The 23,579-nt window shown below is 37.0% G+C and overlaps 1 protein-coding gene across 1 annotated transcript in view; it reads left to right on the top strand.

Annotated features, from left to right (window-relative positions):
* Window positions 1–23,579, top strand: part of hip1rb (huntingtin interacting protein 1 related b) — a 39,883-nt gene that overhangs the window by 11,040 nt on the left and 5,264 nt on the right. Inside the window, exons 3-30 of the mRNA XM_056247343.1 lie at window positions 1,187–1,329; window positions 2,298–2,354; window positions 2,487–2,573; window positions 3,723–3,799; window positions 6,661–6,722; window positions 6,985–7,125; window positions 7,435–7,492; window positions 8,312–8,387; window positions 8,519–8,677; window positions 8,867–8,919; window positions 9,064–9,136; window positions 10,673–10,856; window positions 10,936–11,024; window positions 11,223–11,339; window positions 11,423–11,524; window positions 11,715–11,909; window positions 15,321–15,468; window positions 15,582–15,668; window positions 15,767–15,874; window positions 16,674–16,810; window positions 18,404–18,514; window positions 18,846–18,904; window positions 19,005–19,035; window positions 19,666–19,728; window positions 20,019–20,119; window positions 20,223–20,328; window positions 22,751–22,874; window positions 23,031–23,092. Coding sequence (XP_056103318.1) covers window positions 1,187–1,329; window positions 2,298–2,354; window positions 2,487–2,573; window positions 3,723–3,799; window positions 6,661–6,722; window positions 6,985–7,125; window positions 7,435–7,492; window positions 8,312–8,387; window positions 8,519–8,677; window positions 8,867–8,919; window positions 9,064–9,136; window positions 10,673–10,856; window positions 10,936–11,024; window positions 11,223–11,339; window positions 11,423–11,524; window positions 11,715–11,909; window positions 15,321–15,468; window positions 15,582–15,668; window positions 15,767–15,874; window positions 16,674–16,810; window positions 18,404–18,514; window positions 18,846–18,904; window positions 19,005–19,035; window positions 19,666–19,728; window positions 20,019–20,119; window positions 20,223–20,328; window positions 22,751–22,874; window positions 23,031–23,092 — 2,810 coding nt within the window. The remainder of the gene's footprint in view (window positions 1–1,186; window positions 1,330–2,297; window positions 2,355–2,486; window positions 2,574–3,722; window positions 3,800–6,660; window positions 6,723–6,984; window positions 7,126–7,434; window positions 7,493–8,311; window positions 8,388–8,518; window positions 8,678–8,866; window positions 8,920–9,063; window positions 9,137–10,672; window positions 10,857–10,935; window positions 11,025–11,222; window positions 11,340–11,422; window positions 11,525–11,714; window positions 11,910–15,320; window positions 15,469–15,581; window positions 15,669–15,766; window positions 15,875–16,673; window positions 16,811–18,403; window positions 18,515–18,845; window positions 18,905–19,004; window positions 19,036–19,665; window positions 19,729–20,018; window positions 20,120–20,222; window positions 20,329–22,750; window positions 22,875–23,030; window positions 23,093–23,579) is intronic.

Raw genomic sequence — 23,579 nt, 5'->3', positions numbered from 1 at the left:
TCTGGGCCTGATGGGTGGAGCTAGAATATCCAAGCACATCCTAACCCTACCCACAACTCTTTCCCTCCACCACATTAGATGTCCAGAGAGGTGGAGCTGGATGTCATTTGACTCTGCAGTGAGCACAGCAGATGTTATATACAGCAGATGTAAGCACATCCAGCCACAGCGAATGTTTTGCGGTAGGGGAGGAGAAATATATCGCAAACTCCGACTTTTTGTTGACCCAAGAAATACACTGCCCAGACAAAAAAAAAAGTCACTGTTTGGATTTGTTGAAATAGTCTGTGATTGGATCATTATTGCAGTTATGATTGTATTTCTAGCATGTTACATGTTTGGCAACAGTTCAACAGTTCTTCTAACTCTAATTGATGGAGTGTGAAGCTTTTCATTTCTTTAACAACCATGTAGGAAACACCTCATGGCCAAATTCCAGGATGACAATGTCAAGATTCATCAAGCTCAAATTTTAAAAGAATGTTTGGGAGGAGCATGAAGAATCATTTTCACACATGAATCGGCTCCTCTGAGTCCAGACCTTTAACTCATTGAAAGTCTTTGGGATGTGCTGGAGGAGACTTTACAGAGTGCTGGACTCTTGCATTGTCAGTACAAGATCTTGACCAAAAAAAAAGAATGCACCTCTTGATGGAAATAAATGTTGTGATATTATTTCCAGCGACTTTTTTTTTTTTTGTGGCCAGGCAGTGTATTTCAAAAAATGTGTTCTCGTCTCGTGCAGCCAAAGTACAAGTGGTACAGTTGTAGAAACTTCAAATATGAGAGGAGAATGAGTCTGTGCAAGTTTGACATTTTGAAATACTCTGGGGTTTTAATGTTTTATTTAACATCACAACTCACATAATAAATAGAATACTCTTGAGTGAACATGTGTACAGGACCATGTACTTTTCATAATACATATACAACACCGAAATGCAACTGTTTGCCGTAGTTATTGTGTAGCAGACATTACCTCATAGCACCATCTCGCATCCAGTCATTGCTAATAATCAGTTTGAACATGGATACCGTACTGGTGTGAAGTCTACATATCAGTCTTGAAACAGTTACACAACAGACTTTCCCTTAGTTTGATGAATTGTGATATTGCATAAAACAATTTATTAGTGTGATGTGATAATCAATTGTGTTGAGATCTTTTCCTTAAAGGCATGAACAGGAATTATTTTGGGAACCCACAGAGAGAAGGGGGCCTATACCTTCTGGTCATATGCTGTTGGTCTGCCGTTGCCAACCAGCGCCATCCTTAGCTGGAAGTTCTCCCATGTATTACACAAAATCTTGCGTGATGGTCACCGAAATGTAAGCATGCTTTCATTTATTATTTATCTATTTTTGAGCACAGATGCATGCAATCCAAAATTCAGTTCTCTTTCACAGCTTATTGCGCTTGCATGGTCAAATACACACCCAATTGTCAAAATGCACATCGTGTGGAGTATTTATGTAAACACAATCTGCTATGTCCTACGCGAACGTTAACAGTTAGGAGAGAATCAGATGTGTAACAGTATATTAGATCAGTGCATTCATTCTTAAAGGGACAGCAGCCTCATAAACCTGCCATCCGTTTCATTAATGTTAATAAAATAATCACTCACTGCTTTTGGCTGGATCACTTTTGTATCTTTAATATGAATCAATTTATATTTAATTCATAGAGCGAAGACTATACAGTGTTTTATTTTTACATTTGATTATTCAAATTCTGTACTTCTTACTGCATGTTACATAAACCTAGGCTACTGTACCTGGAAAACCTGTAAAATTAAATTAAATTTGTTAAATTAAATTTGTTCAGGTATTTGTCTTATTGTTTGAAATTAGCTTTCTGTGTTCCTATTTGTAATATATAAAATAAAAAATTGCCTGCGTTGCTTTATTACAGAAGATTGCCAGTCATGTGAGTAATGATTGCAGTCAGCTTAATACTAATATTGGGTTGACTAAAATGGGAAGACAAACAAAATAAATGTCAAGGTTCACATTTAATTCAGTGTGATTTACTTCGGTCAAATAGGAAAAGTAACACGAAACAGTAAACTAGAATCAAATCTATGCATGTATTGAATCGAAATTTGATTCAAAATCAAGAATCGATTTAATGAGGCACCAAAATATTCCCACCCCTATTGTTTTAGAAACATTTTCGTATTTCTTAAATATATTCATTTCAATTACAATTAGAAATCAAAGTATGTGTGCATTGTCTAATGTCTTTTGTTCTTGGAGCAGACTGTATTGTTTATTGTCTTATTCATTCTTACCAGAGCTTACAAGACTGCATGAGACACTACAGCAACATTGCTGAGACAGGGTTAATGTGGGTAAGTCAAGGTTCATCCACAAAATCCCTAATCTCAACATTCACAAAAAAAGGAAACTTCGTTGTGTATTTCTTTTTGACAGGTTTGACTGAAAAAATGTAATGGTTTATTGTCAATCATTTCCATCTTCAGAGTAACACGCGAGACAGACATGGGTATGCACAGCTGGTTTCTCTACATTCCAAACTCCTCTGCACCAAGATTGAGTTCCACACAAAGGTACATTTTGATATATTCACATTAAGCCCATAATATATTTTCCACATTGAACAGCCATTATTTTAGGTCAGTGGTTTTTAGCCTTTTTGACTTCAAGGTTCTCTTTTGTATGAGACAATATTCAAAGGCCCTCCAACCAGATCTCATGAAAAAATTTAACTCTTTTACGAGGTGGCGATTTTGTATGAAAACGTATGAATAAAAAAACACCCATAAGCAAATCATACAGAAATGTATGCATGACATTGTACAAATTCATACGAATTAACCACCAATTTGCCAAAACTTAAAATTGTAATGAATTGTGATGAGAGTGTGTTGGGCCTCTTGTTGTAACTCTGCAAACCTTTGGCATATTGACACCAAACTTTTCAGTCACCTCACACTGACCACAACACATTAATCTGGTAACATTAGTCAAAAGGGATAAGCATTTAAATCATATTATTAGTGATTGTATTTATGATTTTTCAGCTATTTTGATCTAAAAATGTCTTAAATTACTCTTTGTTGCAGTTAGTCTGATGCTCCCAGACATGCTTACATAACTCATTATGCCTTTTTTATTCTTGGCCCTATTAGTTGCTGCTTGCAGCTATATTTTCATTTACAATTATTTATATATCTACATTTAAATAATTTTAAAACTTATTGGGGCTCCCTTGGAGGTTTGACGAGGCCCCCTAGTGGGCCCCGGTCCCCTGGTTAAGAATTACTGATTTAAATAATAAAGTATACCTCAGTTTACTCAGAAGTATTACACTTAAAATGTGAAAAGGCTGTTCTTAAATATGGTGAAATCTTTTAAGTTTTTCCATATGATGAAAATGTCATTTAAATTGATAAACCATAAACTTGCTCTAGACTGAAGTGATGACATCTCCAGCAAATATAAAGGGAGGATTTTTTTTTTTGCATTAAATGCCAATGGTTTAAAAACTGTGACAGTTTTTTATTTTATTTTTTTATTTTCTCATTAACATGCCAGGGATTGGTGGCTTGTTATGAGCCAAATGTAAATGCTCATGTGAATAACTTTTGTGAATGTTTTTTTATTTTTATTTCACCAAGTAGCACAATGGATTCCAGTGTGAACAAAGGGATAGTCCTACTTAGTTGAAATGAAGTTTCTCTGCGCTCTCTTTGCAGCATTCTGAAATCCCAGCCAGTCTAGAGGTCTCAGATGAACTCCTGGAGCGGACAGCGGGAACAGACATCAATAATGTGTATGTGGAATTCCAATTACTCTATATTTATTTCTTTTGTATTATATCTCGGCAACAATAGCTTTTCAGACTTTGCGCTACAGGACCCCTACATTAGGTCTCCAATTATTATCGGTACTCAATTATTAATAATGGTTCTTTTTATAAATGTTGAAAACAAATTTTTGCTGCTTAACACTTTTGTGGAAATTGTGATAGTTTTTTCAGGATTCTTTGATGAATGGAAAGTTTAAAAGAACACCATTTATTTGAAATAAAAATTTCCATTACTGTCACTTTAGATCAATTTAATACCTCCTTGCTAAATAAAAGTATTCATTTTTCTTTCATTTTTTTTCTTACTTACCCCAAAACTTAGAATGGTGGTATATCATGGTTTCCCCAAAAAACATCAAGCAGTGCAACCTTGATAATAGTAGGAAGTGTTTCTTGAGCACCAGGGGCCTCATTTATAAAACTTTGCGTAGGATTTGCGTCAGAAGTGGCGTACGGATGAAACATAGGACGTGCGTACGCACAGAAATATTCGGATTTATAAAACCGTGCGCACGCACATCCTACGCATTTTTCCCTTAATAAATCACAATCAATTCTAAATTTAGCGCAGCTTTTGCGGCTTCATGTCACGCCCATAGTTGCCCATAAATAGTCCGTGAAACGCCCACAAGTTAATATTCATCGATTGCGAAATCATGGCAAACATAGAGAGGAAATCAAAAAAACGTAACTTCACTCAATGTGAAGTAGAAGTTATCATTGGCGAGGTGGAAAAGAGGAGAAAAATGTTGTTTGGAGGGCACAGTGTGGGCATTACTAATGGCAAAAAGGCACTTGAGTGGCAAAAGGTTGCAGACGCCGTAAGTGCTGTAGCCTCACAACCTCGGACTGTGGTCGAAATAAAAAAGAAATGACAAGCTACAGATGTCGGTTATAATCTACTTGGAAATGGGAAATAGTTCAGCGCAAATGTAATTTCTTGCAGCTTTCTGAATGGTTGAGACATACGTCATACGTTATTTTATCAAAAATAAAACAAACTAAAGGCATATGCATGAAATACCTGCATGAATACCATGATTCCGTAGCTGATAAAGACATTTTTACTATGAAAACAACTTTCCCCAGTGTACATCATGTATCAAATAATACATCTATTTATCTATCTATCTCTCCCTAATTATCTATCTATCTGACTGACTATCTAGCTATATCTGCTCCGCCAGACGGACACATTGGCGAGAATATCAGTTTTGTACATTATTTCGTTCTGTTTACCATCTTATTTATGAGGATGAATTGTATAACATGCCAATATTATTGCAGAACATAACGGTCTACAATTTCACACACTTTCACGTGTTTCTTCCATCTGCCGACGGTGTCGCCATTTCTCATTTCACCCGTTTTTGTGCGTACGCCTGGGTCAGAGCTTGCGTGAAGGACCGCGCATTTTACCGTCAAGTTTGCTTTTTATAAATACCCATCATTGCGTAGAGAGCGGCGTACGCCTTCTTTTGTGCGTACGCAACGTTTATAAATGAGGCCCCAGATCAGCATATTAGAATGATTTCTGAAGGATCATGTGACACTGAAGACTGGAGTAATGATGATGAAAATTCAGCTTTGCATCACATGAATAAACGGCATTTTAAAATACTTTACAATAAAAAATAGTTATTTTAAATTGTAATAATATTTACTGTCTTTTTGATCAAACAAATACAGCCTGGCTGAGCAGAAGAGACTTCTTTAAAAAATAAATCTTAATTATTCCAAACTTTTAACTGATACTGTATTTTTTTTTTAACGCTTTCAAACATTAAGAATATTGTCAATATGATGGTGTCAATGTGAAGTTCTTCTACTGCTTATTGCTGGCCTAACAAGTGAAAGCACTTTACTAGATTAAAATGCACTTTACAAGATTAAAATGACAAGATACTCCCTCTCACTCCAAATACATTTTAGATGGTTTTAAAAGAGAAACCTTATGCTTTATTGACAGCTTTGTTTGGACACTGAGGACCCAAGAGCAAAGTTAGTTAACCTTTATTGAATGATAAAGTCAAATAAATAATAATAATAATAAAAACCTCTCTGGCTAAACATATTGTAAAAGATGCTGGCTAATGTAGATGTGCACCAGGTAATCTTGAGAGATTTTGAGGCCCGTGATGGAATAATGATATTAGCCATGTGGGACATTCCATTCTATCTATTCTAGATGAAGAGTGTAGTAGCTAAAAAAAATAGCTTATTCTTATGCACATAAAAAAAATGTATAATAGCTTTAAAATAGCAAAATAATTGTTCCATGTTGCTTGTAGTGTAAGCCAATCACATGGCAGCTACTCAATCTATTTAGGCATGTAGTCATGGTCAAGACAGTCTGCTAAAGTTCAAACTGAGCTTCAAAATGGGGAAGAAATGTGATTTAAGTGACTTTGAACGTGGCGTGGTTGTTTGCCAGACAGGCTGGTCTGAGTATTTCAGAAACTGCTGATCTACTGGGATTTTAACTCACAATCTTTACCTCTAATTTGGCTTTAACAATATGAAAGCATGAATCCATCCTCATCCTGAAAGCATGGGCCCAGATCTCAGTCCAATAGAGCAGCTTTGGGATGTGGTGGAATGGGAGATTTGCATCATGGATGTGCAGCTGAAAAATGTGTGATGCTATCAGGTCAATATGGACCAACATCTCTGAGGAATGTTTCCAGCACCTTGTTAAATCAATGCCATGAACAACCAGTGTAGTTCTAAAGGCAAAAGGGGTCCGACCCGGCACTAGTTAGGTGTACCTAATAAAGTGGCCGGTGAGTGTATGTTAACTTCTTTATCTCTGATTCCTGCTTCAGGTTCCAGCTCACAGTAGAGGTGTTTGATTACATGGACGCAGAGCTTCGATTAGCAGAAGCTGGTGAGTGTTCAGATTATGGTGTTGTCCCAAAAAAAGGTTTTACCATTGACTTTGCAAATGTGGTTATAAAAGTTTCAGGCAAACCAAAATCAACCTTATTATAGAAGTATAAGAAGTTAATGTTGGATATTTTAGTCTCCTACTTTTAGTTTGGTTTTGATTGTGTGTCGTGGAGGTTACTGTCGTTTGAGTTTGACATACATGAGAAAACCTGCATAATCTGGTGCGAGGTTATTTTACTCTGTGTTCTTTATATTCATAGTGCTCCGCCAGCTCAACGTGTCCATTGCTATCTCCACACTGACGTCAAGCCAGTGTAAACTAGCACCGCTCATCCAAGTCATCCAGGACTGCAGTCACCTGTACCACTACACCGTCAAACTGCTCTTCAAACTGCACGCCTGTAAGAGCTCGAGTGCTGCTGTCGCTCCTTCATGCTAATTCTACTGATAATACTTAAAGCTGATCCACAAAGAAAATAGTTGTAAATGTCTTAATCAAATCATAATTAAGCTTCTTAAAAGCTTACCAATGGGGCAGTTAAGTCATGTTGGCATTTCTACTTCAATTTATTATCTTAGTTTTCAAAATTACCGAACTTAAAACCAGCTAATAATGCTCGCAATGTGACTTTAACGTTAATGCATTTCTAATAAATGCTGAAATTGCACCATAATTGCTGGTTTATTGATACTGGTTGGTATGCTGACAGGTTTACCAGCTGACACACTCCAGGGACACCGCGAACGCTTCCATGAACAGTTCCAGAGGTACATTTAATCATTTTCATACTAGATAAAAAAAAAGACATTTTTATTTTCTCTGTAGCATTCTGTACTCTCCATATGATTCACCGAAAATGCTTGAGCTTTTAAGTGTACAACATTTATATGAACATAGCAGTGAGAGGGCATATGTCTTTAATCACTGTATTTTTAGGAAATGGGAAAGAAAATGTTGCATGTGGCTAAAATCATTCAATTCATGGTTGATTTAAATAGCTGTCACTTCAAGTTCACCCAAAAATGTTATTTCTGTGATCATTTACTCACCAACATATTCTCATCGATCATTTTCATAAAAAATGTTTCAATGTATTCTAAAAAGTGATAAAACCTAAATATACAAAGATATTTTTGAACAGAAGATTATCAGTGAATAATGATTTAAATTTCTCATACTGGCTTCAGAATATTTATGTAGCACACAAGTTGTGTTTATGATCATATTTTAGTCCTTTTTTAAATTAATTTTTGAAGCAATATCCATACTGTACACGCCACTGCTCCTCTTAATGGATGGGTTTCTTTTGTAATTTTGTCTGGCTCAGTCAGACAGTGGTGGGCAGAGGCGGGTGGAATGAGAACATGATCACTACATTTTTTTTGATTTACTGCTTAAACCAAATTAACTCAACAAATTATGAAAATGACTGTATCTACTTGTAACATATTTTCTTTGATAGAGTAATAGATTTATATTTACATATTACCTCAAGGATTTTTAAAGAATCCCATGGAGATTTTTTTTTCTTATGTACAGTTAATATGATTATTAATTATCATTATGATGATGATTATATTTTTTAGCCTCCAAACATTCCTCAATAAAGCACGAGATATGCTATACTTCAAAAGGCTCATCCAAATACCTAGACTGCCTGATGTAAGTAAACTATCTTTGAATTCCGTTCAACTTATTGAAACATAATGCTGACAAGGAATAAGGATATATTTGTAAGTGTGATACATATGTTTCTGATTAAGTATTTTCAAAACAACTATCTTTCTTTCAAGTCTCCACCCAACTTTCTCCGGGCCTCTGCTCTGGCTGAGCATGTTAAACCAATGGTTGTCATCCCAGATGAAGAGGAGCTTGAGGAGCCTGAAGAGGATGAACCCGAGCCTCTGATAGATGTTAGCGAAGCACACCCTATCATGGCATCTCAGCCAACGGTACTTAAAACTAATGAGCGTGATCGTATAGATAGGGTGATAAATAAAACATTAATTGTGTTGGCACATAGACCTTTTTGTGGATTGTCAAATGTTGGAGCTTTATAGAACATGTAGCATGATCCATTCTTAAATTTCTCGCCTCGGATTTATTTAGCTTCTTAAATGTCTCCTGTTTTGTTTTTTAAGAGTGATATATTTGACCAGGCCTTTGGACCGCCTAATAATGGATTTGATGATAGGTAGGTTATTCTTGATAATCATACCATAATAATTTGTTTTTATGGGGAACTATGAAAGAGACATTTATGAAAATGTCAGAAAGTTCATATTTTAAAGATATGTCTACAAGTATGTACCTTTACTTTACTTCTTCTGTAACGCAGAGACCTCCAAATCGAACACCTGAAACGAGAAATTGAATTGCTGCAAGCTGAGCTTGAGAAGATCAAAGGAGAGGTGAGACACTGTCCAGATTATTTTCAAGCATTTAGACCTTTGAAATTGGAAAACACAGGGTGGCCGCGGGTCCTTAAAAAGTCTTAAAATGTCTTAAATAAAGTTTTCCTATTAAAAGGCCTTAAAAAGTCTTAAAATGTCTTAAATTCAGATTCGATGGGTCTTCAATATTTCTGGTCACATTAGGCCTACTAATCTTTCTCCAGTCTAACGAACCGAATGTCTGTCAAATAACCAGCGAAGCATCGAATCCCGAGAATGATTCTGATTTTATTACATAAACAGCGATTGATAATGATAATGTATTTCTGGTAGCGCTGTTGAGGCTCGCCTGTCTCTGAGAGATTTTATAGTGATTAAATAAAAACAAACGAGCATAACAGCACACATAAACTCACAGAAGAAACATACTGAGGTAAAAAGTCAAAATGTTGAGTTTTTTATTTATAAAATATGATATAGTTAAGTAACATAACATGACGGGAGCTATTTTGCTGAATATTCTCACGATTGCAAATGTAACATTGATTTTAGTTCAATAAACAAGTAGTTAATATTAAATTACTTCAATTACTTAGGTTCAACATTAAATATTACATAGCCTATAATGTGTATTTCCATCACAGGTTTGGTCTTAAATTTCATTCAAAGTGGCACTAAAAAGGTCTTAAAAAGTCTTAAATGTAACTTGTTAATATCTGTAGACACCCTGAAAACAGTTTTTGAGATGAAACAAGACTCCAGACTAACATCTGAGAACAGTGGCACCTAGACTTGCCACGACATCACCATTTTCAAAGCGGTGCGGTACCATGTATAAATGACCCCTGTGGTGTGGTCCAAAGGAGTAGCGCTGTTTCGTTCTAATTTTGGAGTGTGTGCCATTTGATGTTTCTCATATACAACAGATATGACAGCCCTTATCAGTTGAGCAACTTGATAGTGGCACCAGCAGGAAAAAAGGTCACAAAATGTGACCATTTAGTCACAGTTTAGAGCCCTGTAAAATGATACTGGCTGTTTTCTTCTTCATGCTTCAGCCAAACAGCAAGTCCACACAGCTAAATATGTATCTGTTCAGATTTTGTTTACATTTGTATTGGAAAAATTCTCATATTCCACCTCAAAATTCCAGCTAATTTTGTCAGCAACAACTAAACGGGATTCTCAACTCTGGCCCTCGAGGTCCACTTTCCTACAGAGATTAGCTCCAACCTTGATCAAACTCATCTTCCTATAACTTTCTAGTAATCCCAAAGACCTTGATCAGCTTGTTCAGGTGTGTTTGATTAGGGTTGGAGCAAAAACCCTGCAGGAAAGTGGACCTCGAGGGCCAGAGTTGGATCCTTGGATCTTTTGCATCCTTTTTGAAGCTTGAAAGCGAGCCACTATTCACAGCCACTGAATTGGGCAATGTGGAATATTCATCAACATTTCTCCTTTTGTGCACTGGAATATGTGCTATAATCTCAACATTGTGTTTCTTTTCTGTCCCTTTCGCTTGATTCTACTCTTCCACCTCTCCCCTGTGTTCAGGCTCAACGCTATATCACACAGCTCAAGTCGCAGATCAACATTCTCGAGGCAGAACTGGAGGAGCAGCGCGTGCAGAAGCAGCGCACCCTGGTGGAGAATGAGCAGCTACGCATGGAGCTAGAGACCATCCGCCACCGCAACATTGAACATGAGAGCATACAGAGCAACTTTTTTGAGGCAGAAAGTGAGTTTGTGCATCTCTGCACATAGATATTCTTAAACGAAAATGTGGCAGCTGATGCTGATGACTTTCTCATTCATAGAAAAATCCCAAGCAACAGAGTTGCGTTATAATAAACTGAAGGAAAAGCATGCTGAACTGGTTGCCAACCATGCTGAACTCCTACGAAAGGTATGACAAAGAATACAGTGTACATATATGTGTGTATATGCGATCACAGAGATATTACTTACCTTAGATTGCATTTGTTTCTAATAACTTGATATTCTGTTTTCTGGAAATCGGAATAAATCAACTGGTATATGCCTTTGTTACATATCATTTGTTTAAAGGATATGCAGTTGTGAATGTGTCCTTTATCTTTTATAGAGTGCGGACACAGTAAAGATGCTGTCAGCCACACAGCAGACTCAAGAGGAAATTGAACGAACTAAGCAACAGTTATCCTTTGAGGTAGATAGAGTCAGACAAGAATCAGACATGAAGGTGAGTGTGCAGACAAGTCTTCCTTCACTTGAACTGTAACAGCACCCAAGGACTGATTGTAACAAGTTATCTTGTTGCTTTAGTTTGAAGAACAAAAGTTTGATATGGATAAGCTGAGAAGGGAGCTTGATGCGAAGAATGCAGAGATCCAAAGAGTCAAGAGTTCATTGCAGACCTCTGAGAAGGTATAGTGTCTAGTGTTAACATAACTTTCAGGATGCCTTTCCTTAGCTCGTCGGCTTGCACCATCAGCCAATGAATTACTGTTATACGGGCTTCAGAGAGTTGTCACAGATGGAGGGTTTTCCCATTACTGAATGGGTGTCTGAGGTTAATGAATGTGTTTTTGATTTTGATTTTCTGTGTTTCGTTCAGTCAGGAGAACAGATCAACAGCTCCATGGCTGCACTTCTGGCGGAAAAGGATAGGCTAACACAGTCTGTGAGCAAGAAAGATGCCGAGCTGTCCTCCCTGAAGAAGGAAGCTCAGCTGAAAGAGTGTTCTCTACAGCAGGAGCGAGACAGGACCATCAAGGAGCTGGGAGAACTACAAGGCAAACTCAAAGAGAAGGTAGGGTTATGGGTTATGCCAGGGGCGGCGCCAGATAATTTTTAACGCAGGTGCTGAGGGGGTGCTAGATCATGGACAGGGGGAGCTGCGCAATTAGCCTATCTATATATATATATATATATATATATATATATACACACACACACATTATTATTTAAATTAGCAAAATTTATGATGAGATTTGCTCCAGTTTACGTGCAATGCAATCGCGCCCGCGCCTCCTTATCTTTATCATATTGTCTATATTTGCTTCTTATTTAGGCTATTATACCCAGTCAATTGGTTGATGAAAAATTGATTAAAATTAAGATACAATTTATACAAAACGAAATTCACTTTAAAAAAGGCTTTCTACAAAACAAAAATTAATTTATACTTAATGTAAAAAAATAAAAATAAAAATCCTTTTCCTTTAAATCCTCGCTTGTCTGGCTTATGCTACTCCGAGCAATGTCCGAACTTGGTATTTTGAGCACTTCTTGCGTTGTTTTTGCCTTTTCACGATGACTCGCTTGGTTTAGTCCTTTGAGTCGCTTTGGATAAAAGCGTCTGCTAAAATAAATTACTAAATGTAAATGTGTAAATGTAAATTTAGTGGTCAAAATCATGTCTGACCCATCATATCTTCCGATATATCGCGCATCTTACTCATGCTGTTCAATTTTCATAATCAGCATAGATGTAAAAAAAACAACAACAACATTATAATAATTTAACAAAAATGAAATTAAATGTGCTTATTTAATGGCCACAACACACATATAGTGGGCCTGACTCTCTAAATATTGAAACAATTAACATTAACAATGCTGAAGTGCAGTTAATTAATAGTAAATGTTAACTAATCTAATTAAGTGTTACCGATTTTTTATACACCGATTCAGAGGTCTCGTGAGTTCAGTGTTGGACATGTCAGTTGTTTTAACTATTCATTAAAGTGAATGGTTAAAATGAGTCATTCGTTTGCGTAACGGACGTGTCATTAGTGGATGTCTATACGGCACGCTTGTGTGATTATCTCGGCAGTTTAGGACATCGCACAAGATTTGCGATACAGAAAACATATCACTGGATAGGTTTTTAAATGTGGTTTAGATCAGCTGAATGGGCCGCGGAACGCTTTTTAGAGACGATAAGCTAGGCAACGTGTTTTTTTTAGCACAATTCACACACCGCGGTAATTCAGGAGAACAAATCTCCAAATGCTCCACGTGAAACTGCGGTCTTCCGACCTTTTACTATCGTGTCAATTGATTTTGATTAATATGCGCGAGAAGTGTTTGAAGACGTGAGAGTGTGCGCGGCCGGGACTCGTGATCCGCCCTGTCAAACGCAGCAGTCATTCTATTCTACATCACTCACCGATCAAAAAAGGCTTTGGCGGGACAAAAAATTTGCCGTTATTATGTCGAAATACCGAGATATTATATTGAAATAACGACTTAATATCTCGAAATTACATATATTTGAATATAATTGATTCCAGACATTATTTTGGGGGGTGCTATCGGGGGGCTTTGGTCTTTCTTGGGGGTGCTGAAGCACCTGCTAGCCCCTCCCTAGCGCCGCCCAACTATGCTAATGAAGAAGCCTTGGATTGATCTATATTGTGGCAAATTCACTATATATATTTTTTTGCAAGTCATTATATAGAGCACAACATGGCTCTATAACATAGTGACCACCCACTCAGAACACCTTAGCAACCCAGAACACCATTGAAACCATTTAGCAACCGCCCACAAAACCCAAGCAACTGCATCTATTTATCTACCCATTGTAACGCGTGGGTTAAATGCTAACTTCACAGTTCTTACCCAGCGCTGTTCCGTGGGTTCTTGGCTTTGTTCTGTCGATCGTTTTATCACCACTGTATGGAGGACACCGACAAGGACCTCTGGTGGTCACAACACTTGTTTTATTGAACATTTGGAGGCGAACATCGTGAATTGGCCACAGCTGATTAAAGAGTGTGTCTCATCTCTCTCTCCACTATCACAACTGCCGCGCAGACTTTTCTCTCCTGCAATCTAACTCGTGGGGTGCTGTTCTCGTGATATTATCCCCCAAATCCTATATAAAGTTGTAGAACATTATTTATAACCTTAAATTTCACTCCATAAACTATCTATTAGAGGTAGAAAAAAAACGTACAGCATTGCATCCTGATTCTTTTTTTAGCCATTCAAAATCGACAACCCGAAGAAAATAAAATATTATTCAGAGTTTTATTTTTAACTGCTTATGTGTGCGCTAGAAACAGACTAGTTTGGAAAGGGTAAAGTAAATTTTAGTGTGGGTTTTTGCTGACAATGTGCCATATATACACTATTTTGGTGAAGAGAGTAATACCCACTTTACAACAACAACAGTGCTAAAGACTTGCAATCATTTAACAAAGAAGAAAGCTCCTTGTTTATCTGACAATCTTTCTGTAACTATATATCCTAGAACAACTTAATATTACTTAATATTACCCATATCACCTTATCAACTGCCTAGAGGGTGCACCCACTACCATTTTTCCTTTTCCTGACAATCGGCAAAATTAATCAAAAGCTATTGCTTTTGACCACAATGTAGTGTGCCATTGTCATTATCATGTGACCTACCTGTATCAGATGCGTTGCTTCACCACCATTCACAAATCCTCTCCCATGGCCTCATGGGATAGTAAAGTGTCCATTGTATGCACACTTCAGAATCTCAGCGGAAGAAGTAGGTCATCCGGGTACTTTTCCTTCATTAGTACCGTGAATTTGGACATACTTCTTTTGTCACATACTGTTTTCTACTATATAGTTGTAGGGAAGTATGTGATTTCAGATGCAGCCACAGCCTCAGAATGGAGGCCATGTTTCTCAAGGCACACTACTAACACTGCATGCAAATTTTGAAGACAATTGGACCAACAGTTCTTTAGTTAGAGACAATTTAATGTTTTGTTGTATTATAATGACACCAAATGACACATTCCAAGTTTCGTAACAATACATCAGTGCTTTTGTTAATAATAGTATTGTACTGCAATTTTCAAAATGGATTGCTTCCAAAATGTTTGACATGGGAAATTTGTGTATCGATCATTTTGGTACAGTATGATGCACGGAATCTATCGAGACCAGTCTCATGATTTTTGGTCAAACCATTCAGAAGTTATAACTAAGCATCAAGTAAGCATTCATAGCAATGTATCCCTTTGGTTTGGTACGGATACATGTACTGTTGCAGCCAACGGCACTACATGAATGGTATTTTCTCCACATTTGTTTTGCGGTATTAAATTTAACAATTTATTTGAATGAATATCCAGTATTAAAATTCCTGGCCCCTATTTTGGGGTCACTAGCTTTATACGCATATACCAGCAGTGCACTGTGCTAAGGTAACTTTTGCGCAATCTGTTTGTAGTCGAGTCATGAGGAGCAGCTGCAGCAGAAGTTGTTGGAAGAGCAGTTTAAACTTCTGCAGGCGACAGTCACTGAGGCCGAGAACATCATTCAGGACGCCGTCGCTACACTGGACGACCCCCTGCACATCAGCTGTTCCAGCTCCCCAGGTACTGCCACTCATCCCAATAAAACTTTTTATCTAACAAGTATTGACATTTTTTTATGAGCTGGATGATCTGCATGATTTTAATCAAACAATCCTCAAATTGACTGTCACTAGATTACCTCATTACCCGAGCAGAGGCCACGCTGGGCTCCATTGACAAGGTGCAGACGGGCCACTCCGAGTATGTGAAGAGTATGAGGGGTATGTTCTGTCTCTCACTCCCTCAACATTTATGTATATGTTTGCATATTCTTTATTCATGCTTGAATGTTATGTCCTGTTTACTGTTTTTGGTTCAGATGCTGGGGGTCTGGTTAGGGCTCTTACTAAGTTTTCTCATCTTGCTGCTGACACAATAACCAATGGCAGTGCAACGGCACACATGGCCCCTACTGACGACGCTGACCGTAAGAGCACACACTTATAAAGCTTGCTCTTTGTGGAAAACACTTACATATGCACAAAACCCACAGCTGTGTTAACATGGATTATGTTTAATTGTTGTAAATTGTTTAATTGTTGTAAATTGTTTTTGCAATTTACTGTTTTGTTATGTCAAGACGAATTTATGTTTTTGGACGAATCTCAAAAACATGTTCAGGTGACGTTTCACTCCAAAATCGAATTCATAATTAATATATTAGAGAAAATAAGGCCTATTTTTGCGGCATAACATTATTTCATGACAAAATCATTACTGTATTGAAATATTTATGTAATTCTCATTTTTTGTAATATGAAAAATGTACTATTTAAATTGTACTAATCATTTTATTAGGGCTTGCTGATGCAATCATATCAAGGTATCATATGTCATAATTGATATCAAGGTTTCAGGTTATTGTCAATATTTGATTTGGTTGATATGTTAATTCATATAATTTCCCTTGCATTTGCTGCCAATATGGATTTAATTAAGTTATTGTACGGTATTGAGATGTATTGAATCATTCCAGATGTCATGAGATGTATCATGTTATAAGGTAGTTGGCCTTTTTGCCTTATTTTATTTATTGGTAAGTATTGTAGACTTAAAAATAGAGTTGAGAGAGGTGGAGTTGGACAGGAGATAAAAGAGGTTGGACTCAAAACGGGGTACTAGGGTGAAATGTGAACCTAGGGATATTTTCATGAGATTTGCTCTTGTAGAATTGCCTACGGTGTAACTTTGTGTCAGCTTATGTGTGTATGCGTGTTTATTTATAGGTTTGACAGAGCACTGTAAGAGTTGTGCCACCCAGAGCCTGCAGTATCTTAGGAATCTCAAGTCAAAATCAACTGTGAAGGGGGCTGATCCCACCTCGATTCAAGCTGCGGTGCAGAGGATTCTTAGAATAGCACAGGTGAGGAGTTGCAAAGCACACACACAAGCTCTATTCCAAAGTGAGTGAGCTGCTTTGCTGTCTATATAGGCAGCTACTTTCAGCATCATTCTTACTGAAATGGAGCACTCTACATAGGCAGCAGTTTTCTTGAAGCGGTCATGACATGAGAAATCAAATTTGCCTCGATCTTTTGACATATAAGAGGTCTTTGTACAATTAAAACATCCTATGAGTTTCACAGCTTAAAACCTCCTCATTATAAATGAAGCAATTATTTAATCAAGCTCCAAAAACGTCTCGTTTGGATATTGTGGGATTTGTGACATCACACGGCCAAATACATTTGCATATGACTTCCCCCAGAGCAAGACATCAATGAATAGCTTTACATCATCGCACCATAGGCCCTGCTCAGTGCCCACTGGCATTCAGTCGCTTAACAGCTGATATTTACCTACACTGGATGTGAGCGTCGCATTGTGTTAAAACCCATTATAATCACTGACGCTGTCTACACTGGATACAGTATACAGATGCGGGTTCAGTTTCTGACATACTCCACGCGCTTGAGTCTGCCGACAAGATTTCAAATGGAAGAGTGAAAGAACGTTCGCTTTAATGCGTCTAGTTTAAACAGCTCATAGGCTACGCATGCTACACACAGCCTATGACGTAGCTACGGCGTAGGTTCGACACAGAAGTATAAATCAGCCTTAATGGTTAGAGAGTCAGACTGGTAACCCAAAGGTTGCGGGTTTGATTCTCAATACCGGCAGGAAACAGCTAAGGTGCCCTTGAGCAAGGTACCTAACCCCCAATATCTCCCCGGGTGCCAAAGCAAAATGGCTGCCCACTGCTCCAGGTGTGTGCACTAACTTGGATGGGTTAATGCAGAGGACAAATTCCGAGTATGGGTTACCATACCTTACCATGGCCTTCACATTTCGCTTATATACTATCTTTATTAACATTATAAATTAACCACAAGGAATATATTTTTAAAAAAAAAAATTAAATCCATGTCATGACCCCTTTAAGAGTCACACAATTGTGTCACATCACACAAATAGTGCAGCACATCCAAACTGAGCAATACAGAAAGTTAGCAATACAGTACTCTAATGAACACTAAAAACAGCACACACTAATATTTGGTCAATTTGTTTTAATTATTTCATTTTATAGATATACTGCAGCAAATTGATACATTTATAGCTCTATTTATAATTCACATTCAACATACGAGCTTGTTGCAGTGCATTGTGTATTAATTGATTCAATGTCATTCTTCCTTCTGTTCATTTATTGAAACAATGCCTTAATTATGTTTACACTGATTTTTAGTTATTAGATTAATAATTTTTCTACCTCACATGAATGACTGCTTTGTTAATGACATATATGATATACTGTCTGAAGGCTGACAAATATTGAGATCATTTGTGTTAGCTATACCACCCAACTCAATACACAATACTTTATATACATATTTAAATGCTCACACAATTAATATCTCAATCATTCTTTTACTCCAACTTTTCTCTGCTTGTTTCACTCTCTGATTTTTCTTGTCCCTCTGTTTGTATTATATATTTCCTTTTCCTTTTTCAGGATCTGAGGCCAAAAGGAATGGATGTTGGAAAGGACGAGCTGGGCGACATGGTGGATAAAGAAATGGCTGCTACCTCTGCTGCTATTGAGGAGGCTGTTAGGAGAATAGATGTGAGTAAAAAGGGTACACAGTCATTTATTAGTCACAGAAAACCTCTTCTATCTTAAGCATCTGGTGTAGAACATTCCTGGCATATAATAACCTCATATTGCAGCATAGTGTCCAGCTATGAAACACTGACAGACATGTTCACAGCCATGTTATGGATAATAGCTTTATGAAGTCTTATGTTAGTATTTGTGTTGATACTGGGTCACAGAGGAGCATATTTTGTTCGTATTCACATTCATTTTAATATTTTGTTATTGAGGCATTAAGGTTATTATATATTATATCTTTTGCTTTTGTTTTGATCTTGATTTTAATTGTTTTGCTGTCTAGGAAATGATGAGTCAGACCAGGAAGGACGCAACAGGAGTCCAACTGGAGGTCAATGAAAGGTCTGTGATTTGTATGCCTGTAACCAGTTGATTTGTTGAAACCTATAAAGTGTCACTCGTCCATTTATATGCATTTTCTCTTTTCATATTTTTCTTTAAGGATCCTAAATAGCTGCACTGGCCTTATGAAGGTAAGATTAGAACATATGGAGTTATAGATACTGGAATTGCCTATATATTGGAACTGGAAAATTTGAATTCTATTTACTTCAGTAGATATGTTTCCATCCACCTATTTTTATGCAAATGTGGGGGTATCGCAGGGGTATCTAGCAACATTTACCAACTTTCAAGCAGGCTTTAGCTACTTTCCATTGAAAGCTGTCAACATTGCACAGTGGCTCCCTGATTGCAGCAACTTACATTTTTATTTCAGGTATTTTCCCAGGAAGTGACGATTCTGTTCTCTTAAAACATATGGGATGGAAACTATGCTTGTTATTTTGTGTGCAAATATTTTATGCGATATTCCAATTTTGCGCATAAGTGAAATTTGCAACTTTGATTGGAAACATAGCTAGTGATGTGAATGAAACAAACTTAGTACTTTATTTTAAGGTGTCCTTGTTACTGTGTAATTACACAAATTAGTACTGAGTGATATTAATTAACAACATGTACTTACTATACGGTTAGTGTTTGTAAATATGCATAATTGAATGTTATTACAATAATAAGTACATGTAACGTATAAAAAGGACACTGTTAAATAAAGTTACTGTGTATCATTTATTCATTATTCAAATGTTAATATCCTGCAGGCAATTCGTCTTCTGGTGTTGGCATCCACAGACCTGCAAAAGGAGATTGTGGAGAGTGGAAAGGTAAAGTGTTACAAGTAGTATTAATATTATTATCCTTGTCATTATTGTTTTATACTTAAGATATCCTTGGTGACCTAAAGTGTACTTTAAACTTTAAAGTTAGTTTCAGTCTGTATTATCAAATGGAAAGTTTTAAATCCTAAAAATATTTCTGTCTGTTTCTGATATTATATTTGTGCACGTTTAATTTCTAAAGAGAAGTCCTCAAAGTTTCAATAGAATTGATATAAATGTGATTGTTGTGTGTGTGTTACCTGAGAGATCCCTCAACATGCAACACTTCTTTCTAGGGCGCAGCTTCGGTGAAAGAGTTTTATGCTCGTAACTCTCGCTGGATGGAGGGTCTTATTTCTGCCTCCAAAGCTGTGGGATGGGGCGCAACACAGATGGTGTATGTATTTTTGCTACATGTCCGAGAGTTATAATACATCTTATGATACAAATTTTCTTTATATATGAAAACTGTTTTGTTGTGTGCTTTTCCTTTCCAACAGTGATTCTGCTGATAAAGTGGTGTTGCACACTGGGAAGTATGAGGAGTTGATCGTCTGCTCTCACGAGATCGCTGCTAGCACTGCACAGCTTGTTGCCGCCTCCAAGGTGAAACTTTTATATCATATATTGTAACGTTCGGCCTAATCGGCAGAGTTACGAAGTAAATTAGGGGTCAGATTAAACTGTGTGAGAATTTTCTTAAGTGTTTTAAAAGATGAGACAACAACAGTGCTAACGGGAATAAATAAAGTGTATTTACAAATTTCACAAAGAACTTAAAACACCACAAAACTAGAAAACTTAGGTTGTAAAAGAGTCCATAGGTTCCTCACCTTAAAACAGTCCTTAGAAATCCTTGTGTGCTGAAAGTCCCAATGTGAAAGTGTCCACCGGTGTATATACAATCCAGCTGCAGTGAATCCAATGAAAAGTGATGAGGTTTTGCCGGAAAGGTAAGTCCTTAAGAGAAACTCCTCGATCCTGCTTTGGTCTGCTTGACAGAGACCCTTGCTGTGTCCGAAATCTCCCACTAGTCACTATATAGTGGACTATATAGTGAGCTCGCCATTTTGTAGTGCTGTCCGAATGTATAGTGATGATTATTATACCCTATATAGTCCACTCAATGTATCCCAGAATGCATTTTGAAAAGTAGTGTACAACCGATGGTCACTAACCCAAGCCCTACATACCATCATGCATTGCGCTGATCGTAAAAGACCTATCAGCATCATCTTCATCTTTAACTTACAATTTGACGACGTCTCGGTAGCGTAGCAAGAACAGCACGTCGTTTTCTGTGTCTAGAAATCCTGTTTCTTTTGCTAATCCGCAAAATCTTCCGAATCACGAGAACAAACAAACAAAAAAGATAAATATTGAGTGGCATCTCCACAGAGTCTAAAAGCTGTTTTATTAAGAGTATTATGAGCAAGATATTTGATAACGTAGATCTGTTTTTTTTTTTTTCCTAATGTCGACAGGCAAGAGAAAACGGTGTGGCGCGAAAATGAAAATATATGAAATATGTGTATTAATTTTATTTATGTTTATAAGTTATAATCATGTGTGGAGTAACGCATTATAACAGAAACGGCCAGAAATTACTTTTAATTTTACAATTTTGGAGAAATAAGCTCAATATAATGTAATGTATTTATTTTAAAAAAATCTATTTAGCCCAGAGCTGGCTCGGCACCAGCTGACAGATGATGGCGCGTTTAATCAACGGCGCCGAGAGACGATCAAGTAGTGTCCGAAAGTGGTGTTTCTATTATGCTGGTGAGCTCACTATATAGTGCTCTACTCACTACCCCCTACATAGGGGTTAGGGAGTAGTGGTTTGAGTGGAGATTTCGGACACAGCACCTGTTAGTTTGCCATGCTGCCTCTTTTATCCTGGCTACGTCCTGTTTCCTGTCAGGTGATCACTCACCTGACAGTCAGCCTCATAATCATTTAAAGACATACACACATAAAATATGTAAGAGGAATAAAATGGACTAAAATGACTATGACAACATGTAAACCTATTAAAACTCTAATATAAATAAAATCATCATAATATATACATAGAGTGGTTAAAACATGTGCCATGTGTGACAGCGTCACAATATATAAGGCAGCAAATCAAAGCGATCAGAAAAAAATGAATGATGCAATCATTTTCTAATGCATTAAACGGTCTATTATAGCATATTATTAATATATTAACCACATTGTTTTTCTAATGTACTAATGTTTGGGTTTATATATGTTAATTTTATTTATTTTTTGGGGGGAAGGCATAAATATATAGCTTTTTTGTTGCTTGCAACAATACTGTTGCACCACCTATTGCCTGATGGACATATTTCACATGGCTCCTCAGAATTACATCATATACATGTGCATCACGTTCTGTGAAAATTTGATATTTTATTCAGTAGGAATACCCTTCAGAGTAAACCTGCCTACACCCATGACTAAATGTCCTGGAGAAAGCATGCTGGATCCAACTAGTACTTGACCAATACATTTTAAAGAATCTTCCTACACTGCTTTTGTTGAAATTTGACACACGTTCAATAACTACAGAAATACATGACAACAGGGGTTCTTGAAGCAAAGTTATTTATGTTGAAAGGACCCATTGTGTGCTGAATTTACTGCAATAAAATCATTTATAAACTATAAAAAAACTGTGAAAATAAATGGCTGTAACTTTTGAAAGGAAAAGCAATAGCCATTTAAGTAAAAGCCATTTATTCTCACTACGTTGGTACACAGCCTAATCTAGTCACCCATAATGAATGCACATTTATAACATATTATATTACCCTGTCATTCAATTAAACACACACACGCATAGACAAAAAGTCAACACTGCTGCAATTATCCTGCATTTCAAACTATGGTCTATACTGTGTTGTCTTGTCTCGGCCGTTTAGTTGCAGTCTGGAGCCCTGCACAATATTTGTAATATTTGCTTTGTTTTATCTCTGTTCTGTCAGTTATTTTGTTATCATCTTTGCTCTATCATCTCCAGGTGAAAGCTGACCGTGGCAGTAAGAGGCTGGGTGTTCTCCAGCAGGCCTCGCGTCATGTGAATGAGATGGCTGCTGGAGTGGTGGCGTCCACCAAGACCGGGCTGGACCAGATCGAGGATAAGGGTAAGTGGGAGGTTATAGGGGCTTTTGTGTCATGGTTGCTCATACTTCTCTTTAATTTAAAAAAAAATAAATATATATATATATATATATATATATATGCTATGACACATTTATTAAAAAATTATTATTTCTTTTTCTTCTCATGTGAATATTAAGACACCATGGACTTCTCTGGCATGTCTCTAATTAAGCTCAAAAAAGAAGAAATGGAGGCACAGGTTTGTTTTAACAAGTTTATTTTTGGTCACATGATTAATGAAATTGTAAGGATGTTGTTTGTTTGCATGTATGACTTGACAAATACTTTTTCTGTAAGGTATTAGGGTTGGGGAACAAAGGTTATCGTATCTTTTGGAAGGTTAAGATATCAAAACCTGGGAGTTCTTATTTAGACTGTAGAATGAGTGGAGGATGAGATATAAACTAAAGCCCTCTGTACTCTTTCCCCTCTAACCACCACACACTTCCTTCATTTTCCTTCTATTTATGAAAGTCTTGATGGTTTCTTCTTGAAATCAGAGAGCAGTGGTGAAGTTGTGTCGGGGTCTTTTGGAGCTGAGCGAAGAATGACGAACTTCAACAATGTTACGTTGACTGACGGAGTTGTTGTCTGGAAGTCAAGATCAGAGTCAGATAGTGGTCTTGAACATTACAGAAGTCACACCTATTTAAAGCTGATTTACTGATACAAAGGTGTAATCTTGT

The sequence above is a fragment of the Rhinichthys klamathensis genome, unplaced genomic scaffold (genome assembly GCF_029890125.1).
Source record: "Rhinichthys klamathensis goyatoka isolate OS25496 unplaced genomic scaffold, OSU_Roscu_1.1 h1tg000046l_1, whole genome shotgun sequence".
Classification (NCBI taxonomy): domain Eukaryota; kingdom Metazoa; phylum Chordata; class Actinopteri; order Cypriniformes; family Leuciscidae; genus Rhinichthys; species Rhinichthys klamathensis.
The sequence above is the reverse complement of the archived record's forward strand: the minus strand, read 5'-3'. Positions and strand labels throughout refer to the sequence as shown.